Genomic DNA, 10,709 nt, shown 5'->3' on the forward strand with positions numbered 1-10,709 from the left:
CCCCTGCACAGCTCTCCTCCCTCGTGTAAAGCACCAGGATTAGGCACAGCTGATGGCAAACTGCACTTTAATACCTTGAGCCCCCCCCCACAAGCCCCCAGTTCCCTGCCTCTCACTTCCCCGTTCCCCCCTGGTGTTTCCCATGGCTGCAGCAGGGGCTGGGGGCTGCTTGAGGAGGTCTGCAGTGTTTCCCCCCCTTCCCCGCAGTCAGAGCCCTCCCAGCCCTCCCCACCCTGGGGGGTGGCAGCAGCCTCTGCCCTGCCGAGCCTGGGCTCTCCCAGTTGTGCCACGCTCCCTCCCCCTTCCCCCACTGGGGATTTGTCTTGGGGGGGCTGTGCTCTGGCTGGAGCCCCCCCTGCGCCCACCTCCTATGCCGCCAAGGGCCTTTTGCTCCCCTCCCCAGCTCCCCTCCAGGGGAAGGAGCTTTCGGTGGCCCCCGGGGTCGGGATCCAGCTTCGGAAGGGGGGGGAATGAGCGCTCCGTGCCCTGGCTTCAGGGGGTTCTCTCTGCTGATACCCCTCCCCTCCCCCCCCGCCCCGGGCCCATCTCCGCAGGGAATTCATTAGCTGTGACTCATTAAATCCTGCGGGGATCGATAGGTTTGATCCAGCCGGGACTTGGCTCCTTTCTCACGTTCTGATCAATTTCGCAGCTTTTCAGTCCCTGGCAGCTGCTCTTTGTGCTCCCGGTACCGAGGAGCCGCCGGGCCGGGCCGTATCTCAGTTTCCCCGGTACCAGTGAGGGGAGTGAACCCCCCGCGCCCCCCTCCTCTCTACCGAGCAAAGCTGCGGAGCTGTTGCTGCGTTGCCCCTTCCCCAAACAGCGGGACTGCCCCGGCGGCCTCCTGCCCCTGCTTCCGAGGCCGAGGAGGGCTGGAGGGTCCTGGTTCTGGCCCGTACCGGAGGGGGTGGGGGTGGTGTTTGGCCTCTGAGCCAGGCTCAGCAGCTGCCCCGAGCGGCTTTGGCCAGCCCCGGGGCAGCGCGGAGTGCCCGGCCGGAGGAGAAGGAAGGTTCCGGTGGTCCAAAAGCAACCGGGATCTCTCCGGGGCTTCGCTGTCCCTTCCGGGGGACTCCACGGTCGCAGCACCGGAGGAGGGATGGGGAACGGAACGCGGACCCGCGCCGAGTGTGGGCGAGCTGCGGGGGGGTTGTTCTCGCTGCGGGCACGTCCGGCGGGACCCACCGCGCACCAGGAGCCGGGCCGGACCCTTCTGCTCGGCTCGGGGTCGGGGCGGGCGCTGACGGTGGGACCCTTCCCGCCCCCTGCCCGCACACGCCGGGCGGTGTCCGCACCGGGGGGGGCAGCCGTCCCGCCCCCGTCCCGCCCCGGCGGGGCGCAGAGCGGCGGGGCCGGTGGCGGGCGCATGGCGGGACTGCGGGCGCTGTGGCTGCTGGCGGCGGCGGTGGGAGCGGCGGGGGGACACCCGCAGCCCTGCTACCCCCCGACCCGCCCCGGCCCCGGCGCCAGCCCCGGCCCCGCCGTGCGCCTCGCAGCGCTGCTGCCTCCCCCCGCCCCCGGCCGCCCTCGCCTCCGCGCCGCGCTGCTCAGAGCTGCCGCTACCGGCACCGGGGGCAGCCCCGGGGAGGAGGGTCCTGGCCCCGGCGGCGGGGGGCAAAACCTCAGCCTGGAGGTGGTGGCGGGCGGCCCGGCGACGCGGGACCCGGGCTCGCTGGCGCGGTGGCTTTGCGGGGCGCTGGCGGGGCGCGGTGTGGCCGCGGTCCTGGCTCTGCCCCGCTCCCGGCGGGAGCTGCTCCAGCTCGATTTCCTCGCCGCCGCCCTCCAGATCCCCTTCGTCAGCCTCCTCAACACCCGCGGGCCGCTGCCGTTCCGAGCGCAGGTAAGACCCGCACCGGGGGCACCGCACCAGGGACGTGGCACCGGTGGCACCACACCGGCACCGGCCGGGACGCAGCGCTCCGTCCCTGCTCACGTCCCTGCTGGCCGTGCCGGCTCCGTCCCTTCTCCGTCCTTGCTCCCGTTCCGGCTCCAATCCCGGCTCAATCCCGAGTGTCCTCCTCCCGCTCCCCCTCCCGGTTTGGTCCCGGCTCCCTTTCTGACTCCATCCCAATCCCAATCCCAGTCCCGGCTCTGTTCCAGCTTCTCATCCTCACTGCATCCTGATTTCCTCCTGGCACCATCCTGGCTCCGTCCTGGCTCCATCCAGGCTCCGATCTTGCTCTCATCCACCCCCCCATTTCCATTCCAGCTCTATCCTGAGTCCCCCATCCTGGGTCTATCTCAGCACTACCCTGGGCCTCATCCTGCCTCTTTCCTGGCCCCCACCACAGCTCTATACCAGCCCCCTCCTGTCCCCTCATTCCAGCCCCATGCTGGCTCTGTCTCAGCCTCCATCCCAGCTCTCTCCTGGCTCCATCCCAGCCCCCATCTCATTTCTCTCCTGGCCCTCTGCCTAGTTCAGTCCCAGCCCCATCCCTGCTCCCAACCCAAGGCAACTTCCCCAGCTCCTCTGGCAGCCCCATGTCTCCCCATGCAGTCTCGACCTCAGTCTGTCCCCAGAAGAGCTCTGCCCTGGCACTGGATCCCCACAGTCCCTCATGCTGGCCAGTTCAGCCCCACTGTGCCAGCAATGGCATCCAGAGGTGCTGCTGTCCTGCTTTGCAGCCCCAAACCTGCCAGGCTAAGTCCTGCCCCAGCCCCATGTCCTTGGGGCTGCTTTTGTCTCTCTCCCTTCCCTCAGCTGGTCCCTTCTGGGGACAAGCCACCTGCCTAATGTGCTTGGGCCCCTCCACATGCCTGCTGCCCCCGGGGCTGTGCCTGGGCAGAGGTGACTCCTCTCCTGGCACATGGCAGGACCATGCCAGTCCCTGTCCCACCAGCCTCTCCCCAGGGCTGCCCAGGCTGCGTCACCTCCACGCCTGCTCATCCGCTGCCTGGCAGGCAGAGTGTCCTTGGAGCGCATCGGCTGCCGGGAGCTGGGCACTGCCTGGCAGGCAGCAGAGGAGACCCTCCTGTGGGTGGGTAGGGGGATGCCCAGGGGAGGTCACCAGCCTTCACACCCACCCAGCCGGGGGTTCCCTGGGGGCTCTTCTCCCTGGGGGGGTCTCCCAGAGCCTCCCCCTGTGGCTCACGGGTGTGCTGCACAGCTACTGCTGGGCGGGAGGGGGGAATCATCTCCCCGGACTGTAGCGAGGCAAGGAGTGGGCAGGGAGTGGGACCCTGCCTGCTGCTGCCTCCGGGCTCTTCCCACGGGCAGGAGCAGGTCAGGGGCACAGACACAACCCCCGTGTGTCGGCAGAGCCCTTTCCACTTCCACATGGACCGGCAGAGCTCACTGGAGACGCTGGTGGACGTGCTGGTGAGCATCCTGCAGGCCAACGACTGGCAGGAGACCAGCCTGGTGCTCTGCCACCCCTGGGATGTCTCTGGCTTCCTCGACCTCTGGGCCCAACGCTCCCAGCTCTTCTTCCGCACCATCCTGGACCTTGGCTACCTGGACGGGCCCGGGGCCACTCGCTACCTCCAGCAGCACGGGGACCGCTTCAGGACGCTCTCCAGCCCCGCGCTGGTGCTCGGCTGCGACCTGCCGCGGGCTCGGCTCCTCTTCCGGGCGGCCGAGGAGCTGGGGCTGCTCCCGCAGGACTTCCACTGGATGCTGGGCTCACCGCTCACCGCCAGCGAGCTGCAGACCGAAGGGCTGCCCCTGGGGCTCCTGGCCTACGGGGAGGTCAACCGGCCACCGCTGGAGCTCTTCATTCAGGACGTGGTGGGGCTGGTGTCCCAGGCCATTGCCAGTGCCGCCCGCGTCCGCCCGGACCCGGCCCTCCTGCAGACCACCGTGAACTGCAACGGCAGGCACCGGGCGGGCAGCGAGTCCTCAGGGCTCTTCCTTTCCCGGTAAGGAAGGCTCTGTGGGTGCCCCTTTCCCCCACCCCAGCTCCTTCACATCGGGGTTCATGGGGCAAGAGCTGTTCCCCAGTCCCAGGGTGGGGTAAGGGCAGAGCTGGGCAGCCCAGGGTTGAGTGTACAGAGCCAGATGTGTTCCCTGGCATGTGTAGGCACCGCCATAGGGCTCAGCGCCACCCCCCCAGCCCCTGCTGCCCTCCCTGGGACATGGTTTGTGCCAGCTGCACGGGGGGGATGTGTCACTTCAGATCTCCTGCGTGCTGCCCGAGCACTTCTGCTCTGTCAATATTAACTCCTGGCCCTGCCAGCACAGCGAGCTGGATGGATCCTGCTGCTGCTCCGTGCCCACAGCTGTGCCCATCCTGCTCCCGGCGCCAAGCTCCATCCCTGGCTCCTTCTGGGCTCAGCCTCAGGGCTGGTGATGCCGGAGCTGTGACACTTTCCCTCCCACTCCATCCCTGCCAGGTTCCTGGCCAACTCCTCCTTCCACGGCCAGACAGGACCTGTGCGTGTGGAGAAGGCGACCCTGGCGCGCCCGGAGCAGCAGTTCCGTATCTGGAGCCTGCGGAGGGACTCCCGGGGGGACCCCACCTGGGTGACGGTGGGCGCCTGGCGGCACGGCAAGCTGGAGCCGGAGGAGGGCGGCTGGCAGAGCCACCGCCAGCGGCAGAGCCCCGGGGAGGGGGCCGAAGGGGCCCGTGCCCGGCTGCGGGTGGTGACGCTGGTGGAGCATCCCTTCGTCTTCACCAGGGAGGTGGATGAGGACGGCAGCTGCCCGGCCGGGCAGCTCTGCCTGGACCCCGGCACCAACGACTCGGCCGTGCTGGACGCCCTCTTCGAGGAGCTGGCCGCGGACAACGGCTCGGTGCCGCGGGCCTACAGGAAGTGCTGCTACGGGTACTGCATCGACCTGCTGGAGAGGCTGGCCGAGGACATGCCCTTCGACTTCGAGCTCTACATCGTGGGCGACGGCAAATACGGCGCCTGGAAGAACGGGCGCTGGACGGGGCTGGTGGGCGACCTGCTGAGCGGCGCCGCCCACATGGCCGTCACCTCCTTCAGCATCAACTCGGCGCGCAGCAAAGTCATCGACTTCACCAGCCCCTTCTTCTCCACCAGCCTGGGCATCCTGGTGAGGACCAAGGACACGGCCTCCCCCATCGGGGCCTTCATGTGGCCCTTGCACTGGACCATGTGGGTGGGCGTCTTCGTGGCCCTGCACGTGACGGCTCTCTTCCTCACCCTCTACGAGTGGAAGAGCCCCTACGGCATGACCCCCCACGGCCGCAACCGCAGGAAGATCTTCTCCTACTCCTCGGCCCTCAACCTGTGCTACGCCATCCTCTTCGGGCGCACCGTGTCCAGCAAGACCCCCAAGTGCTGCACGGGGCGCTTCCTCATGAACCTCTGGGCCATCTTCTGCCTCCTGGTGCTCTCCAGCTACACAGCCAACCTCGCGGCCGTCATGGTGGGGGACAAGACCTTCGAGGAGCTCTCCGGCATCCATGACCCAAAGGTAGGAGCACGCCTGGGGGGGGGGTGGGGGTGAGATGGTCAGAAGCTCAGGGAAAGGGGCTGGGTGGTGTCTGTCCTGCTTGCTGTGCCTGGGATCGGTGTAGCAAGGTCTTCTCAGCCCCTACCAAGGCTGTGGGGTCTATCCTATCCTATCCTATCCTATCCTATCCTATCCTATCCTATCCTATCCTATCCTATCCTATCCTATCCTATCCTATCCTATCCTATCCTATCCTATCCTATCCTATCCTATCCTATCCTATCCTATCCTTATTCTTATCCTATTCTATTCTATCCTATCCTATCCTTATTCCTATCCTATCCTATCCTATCCTATCCTATCCTATCCTTATTCTATTATACCCTATTATTCTATTCTATTCTATGCTATGCTATGCTATTCTATTCTATTCTTATCCTATTCTATTCCTATCCTTATCCTATCCTTATCCTATCCCTATCCTATCCTATCCTATCCTATCCTATCCTATCCTATCCTTATTCTATCCTATCCTATCCTGTCCTATCCTTATTCTATTCTATTCTATTCTATTCTATTCTATTCTATTCTATTCTATTCTATTCTATTCTATTCTATTCTATTCTATTCTATTCTTATCCTATCCTGTTCTTATCCTATCCTATTCCTATTCTATTCCTATCCTTATCCTATCCCTATCCTATCCTATCCTATTTCCCAGGCCCCCAGGAAGCTTGGTGTGTCCCCCACCCTGGCTTTTAATCCTGAACCCAGCTGCAGGGCAGGGGAGAAGTGGGCTGGGAGAAGTGAGGCTGCCTTTTTGGAGGCCTCTTTGCCAGCCACCCCACAAGGGCTGGGCAGAGCCTCCCCTGCCTGGAGCTGTGCTGTCCTCGGGGATGTGTCATCCTGTCCCCATCCCTGCAGGTGCTGAAGAAGCCTGTGGCCACGGCACCTGGGGACAGGGTTTGGTGGCCATGGTGGGGTTGGGTTGCTGGTTGGACTGGAGGATCTTGGGAATCTTTTCCAAGGTCTTTCCCAGTCCTTGGGGGCTGCTCCTGCCTGGGCTGGGGGGGGAGACTGATGCTGAGCTGCCTCCTTCCAGCTGCATCACCCCTCGCAGGGCTTCCGCTTCGGCACGGTCTGGGAGAGCAGCGCTGAGGAGTACATCAAGAAGAGCTTCCCCGAGATGCATGAGTACATGAGGCGCCACAGCGTCCCCACCACCCCTGCTGGGGTCACCATGCTCAAGTGAGGAGGGGGGAAACACCTCCTCTTACCCCTCCCAGGGTCTCTTCTCCCAAGTAACTGGAGATAGGATGAGAGGAAATGGCCTGAACTGTGCCAGGGGAGGGTTAGGTTGGAGACAGGGAACAATTTCTTTGCTGCAAGGGTGGTCAGGGCTTGGCACAGGCTGCCCAGGGAGGTGGTGGAGTCCTCATCCCTGGAGGTGTTGAGGAAACCTCTGTCCATGGCACTTGGGGCCAGGGTTTGGTGGCCGTGGTGGGGTTGGGTTGGTGTTGGACTGGAGGAACTTGGAAATCTTTTCCAGCCTTAATGATTCCATGGTCCCTGCAGCCTGCACACCTCCTGTTCCCCACCCCATCCCAGGGAGGGGTTGTGGGGGACCCTGGGAAAGGTGGAAGCAGTCCCCTCCCTGAGGGGCTCCTCTGTGTTGGTGCAGGACAGAGCCCCCCAAGCTCAATGCCTTCATCATGGACAAGTCCCTGCTGGACTATGAGGTCTCCATCGACTCCGACTGCAAACTGCTGACCGTGGGCAAACCCTTCGCCATTGAAGGTGTGGGGAGCAGGGGACTGTCCTGGGGGGGGGTCCCACATCACCCTGTGTGCTGTGTGCTGGGATGGGGCTGTGCCTGCCCATCGTGGGCAGGGTGCCCACTCAGTGCTGGGTGCTGTGCCCCCCTCACCTCAGCACTGCTGCTTTCTCCCCTCTGCCCTGCTGGGGCCAGGCTATGGCATTGGTCTGCCCCAGAACTCACCACTGACCTCCAACATCTCCGAGTTCATCAGCAGCTACAAGTCCTCAGGCTTCATCGACCTCCTGCACGACAAGTGGTACAAGATGGTGCCCTGTGGCAAGAGGGTCTTTGCTGTCACTGAGGTGAGGGCAGCCAGGCCCTTGGCTTGGGGCTGGTAGGGTGCTGGAAGCTCTGACACTAAAGGCAAGGGAAGAGTGGGGAGGGACAACACCAGGCACCAGGACAGGTTAGGAGTTGTCCTGTGGGAAAGCAGCTCCATGGAGAAGAGTCCTGGTGGGCACTAAGTCATCCATGGGACAGCAATGTGCCCTGGTGGCCAAAAGGCCCAAGGGTGTCCTGGGGTGCAGCAAGAGGAGTGTGGCCAGCAGGGCTGGGGAGGTTCTGCCCCTCTGCTCTGCCCTGCTGAGACCACACCTGGAACACTGTGCCCAGTTTGGGGCTCCCCAGTTAATGGAGGCAGAGACCTGCTGGAGGGAGTCCAGCAGAGGCTACGAGGATGGTGAAGGGACTGGAACATCTCTGCTGTGAAGGAAGGCTGAGAGCCCTGGGGGTGGTTAGCCTGGAGAGGAGAAGGCTGAGAGGGGATCTGATCAATGCCTCTCAATACCTGAGGGGTGGGTGGCAAGAAGGTGCCAGGCTCTGGTGGTGCCCAGGGACAGGACAAGGGGCAATGGGCACAAACTGGAACCCAGGAAGTTCCATCTGAATAGGAGGAGAAAACTCTTTGGTGTGAGGGTTCTGGAGCCCTGGAGAGGTTGTGGAGCCTCCTTCTCTGGGGCCTTTCAAGCCCCACCTGGATGTGTTCCTGTGTGCCCTGCCCCGGGGGCTGCTGCTTTGGCAGCGGGGTTGGACTGGATGCTCTCCAGAGGTCCCTTCCAAGCCCTCCCATTGTGTGGTTCTATGACAGCTCTCTCTCCTCTCCCCACAGACCCTGCAGATGGGCATCTACCACTTCTCTGGGCTCTTTGTGCTGCTCTGCATCGGGCTGAGCGGCTCCCTGCTCACCTCTCTGGGGGAGCACATCTTCTACCGCCTGGTCCTGCCCCGCATCAAGCGCAAGAAGAAGTTCAACTACTGGCTGCACACCAGCCAGGTGAGAGCAGCCAGGGCAGTCCCCTCCCTGTCCACATGCTCCCTCCAACAGAGGGTGCAAGCTGCAACCCAGGAGCTTCTGCCTCAGCGTGAGGAGAAACATCTTTGGTGTGGGGCTGCTGGAGCCCTGGAGCAGGCTGCCCAAAGGGGTGGTGGAGTCTCCCTCTCTGGAGACTTCCAGGCCCCCTCTGGATGTGCTCCTGTGTGACCTGCCCTGGGTGTTCCTGTTCTGGCAGCTGGGGGTGGGCTGGATGCTCTCCAGAGGTCCCTTCCACCCCCCCTAGCTTTCTATGAGTCTGTGCTGTTTCTTCCCTCACCCAAGCTCTGTCCTCTTCCTCCTCCTCTGGCTCTGGCCTGTCACCCCACAGTGCACCCCCAGCCCACTGCCCACCCGCCTCACTCTGCCCCACAGTGCACCCCCAGCCCACTGCCCACCCACCTCACTCTGCCCCACAGTGCACTCCCAGCCCACTGCCCCCCCACCTCACTCTGCCCCACAGTGCACCCCTAGCCCACTGCCCCCCCACCTCACTCTGCCCCACAGTGCACCCCCAGCCCACTGCCCCCCCACCTCACTCTGCCCCACAGTGCACCCCCAGCCCACTGCCCCCCCACCTCACTCTGCCCCACAGTGCACCCCTAGCCCACTGCCCACCCGCCTCACTCTGCCCCACAGTGCACCCCCAGCCCACTGCCCACCCACCTCACTCTGCCCCACAGTGCACCCCCAGCCCACTGCCCACCCACCTCACTCTGCCCCACAGTGCACCCCCAGCCCACTGCCCACCCACCTCACTCTGCCCCACAGTGCACCCCCAGCCCACTGCCCACCCACCTCACTCTGCCCCACAGTGCACCCCCAGCCCACTGCCCCCCCACCTCACTCTGCCCCTGTGCCCCACAGAAAATCCACCGGGCTCTGAACACGGGCACGGAGGAGCAGAAAAGCCAAAGGCTGAGCTTGGAGCAGAGGTATGGCCAGGGCTGGAGCCTGCCCTGCTCTCCTCCTCCTCCCTGTGGGCACCTCCCCATCCCAGGGTGCCAGGGAAGGGCCTCCCAGCCACCACCTCCCAGCTCAACCCTTCTCCCCCTCCCCCAAAAGGTGCAACCCGCAGCCGAGGCAGGCGCCGGCGGCAGGGCAGCCCTGGAGCAGCCCGCGGAAGGAGGCTCGGCGAGTGCGCTTCCAGCTGGACAAAGCCCCCCCCGAGGGCTCCCCCCAGCACCCCGGGAACGGGCAGCTGCTGCAGCCCCTGGACAGGGCGGCCGGGGAGAGCGAGCTGCAGGAGCTGGAGGGGAAGATCCAGGAGATGCGGGACCAGCTGCGGGCAGCGCTGGTGAGGAAGGGCGAGCTGGTGGCCGCGCTGGGCACGGCCAGGAGCGGCCGGGCGCTGGCACTGCCCGTCCCGAGGGCCACGGAGGAGCCCCAGGAGAGGTGACACGGGGGAGGGGGTGGGGAGAGAGGCAGGCAGCCCCCGAAACACCTCCAGCCGGGCAGGGTGGATGCCACCCACTCCCCTGGCCAGAGCGGGAGCAAGGAGATGGGGGAGGGCTGGGAGGAGGCCGCCGGGGGTGGCAGGGTGGAGGGGGATGCCCTGGGGCTGCTGCCCTTGCCCAGCTCCGGGGCGCTGAGCTCTCGGCCACCTCCCTCTCGCTGGCGACGGGGGTTGGAAGCACGGCCCCGAGAGGGGAGGGGGTGGCGTGGGGAGGGCAGTGGGGGGAGGTGGGGGGCAGCAGCAGGACCTCCTGCGGCACTCTGCTGGCAGACGCTTCGGCGATGCCGTTTTTAAACCATGTAAATAAAGGCGGTGGAGAAGGATCCAGCGACGAAGGGAAGCTGCTTCTGTCTCGCTCAAGCCAGCAAGGCCTGGGGGCCGGGGGGGACCCTTCCCCTGCCTCCTCTGCAGGCACTGACAGGCCAGGGAGAGCCAGCTGCAGGCAGCAAAGCCAGGCTGAGCTCCTCAAACCAAGAATGGAGGCTTCCTCAGGCAGCGGGGGTGGGAGATGGATGCCCCCAGCCCGTTTCTCAGCACACATGCAGGGGGGAGCCGGCAGGCTCAGCCTGGCTCCTGGGGACACCAAACCTCCCTCAGCCCAGCTGCAGGTGGCTGAGGGGCTGTAAAAGGCCCCGGGTGGGACCTCCCCTCGGGCAGCCCTCCAGAGGCTGCCCCACACAGGGACCTGTGCTCAACGCTCCCTGCCCTGCCACCACCTCTCCAACGCTTCAGAGGGACAGGCAGAGCTGGGGCTGTGCAGCCTGGA

General features: G+C 64.9%; 1 protein-coding gene across 1 annotated transcript; it reads left to right on the forward strand.

Annotated features, from left to right (window-relative positions):
• Positions 1-1,363: 1,363 nt before the first annotated feature.
• Positions 1,364-9,886, forward strand: GRIN3B (glutamate ionotropic receptor NMDA type subunit 3B). The gene is made up of 9 exons (XM_054175446.1): positions 1,364-1,837; positions 3,257-3,855; positions 4,330-5,380; positions 6,462-6,607; positions 7,041-7,156; positions 7,329-7,480; positions 8,287-8,451; positions 9,355-9,422; positions 9,553-9,886. Exons 1-9 carry the CDS (start codon positions 1,364-1,366, stop codon positions 9,884-9,886), a joined length of 3,105 nt encoding a protein of 1,034 aa, XP_054031421.1.
• Positions 9,887-10,709: the final 823 nt, after the last annotated feature.

The sequence above is a fragment of the Dryobates pubescens genome, chromosome 31, assembly GCF_014839835.1.
Source record: "Dryobates pubescens isolate bDryPub1 chromosome 31, bDryPub1.pri, whole genome shotgun sequence".
Taxonomy (NCBI): domain Eukaryota; kingdom Metazoa; phylum Chordata; class Aves; order Piciformes; family Picidae; genus Dryobates; species Dryobates pubescens.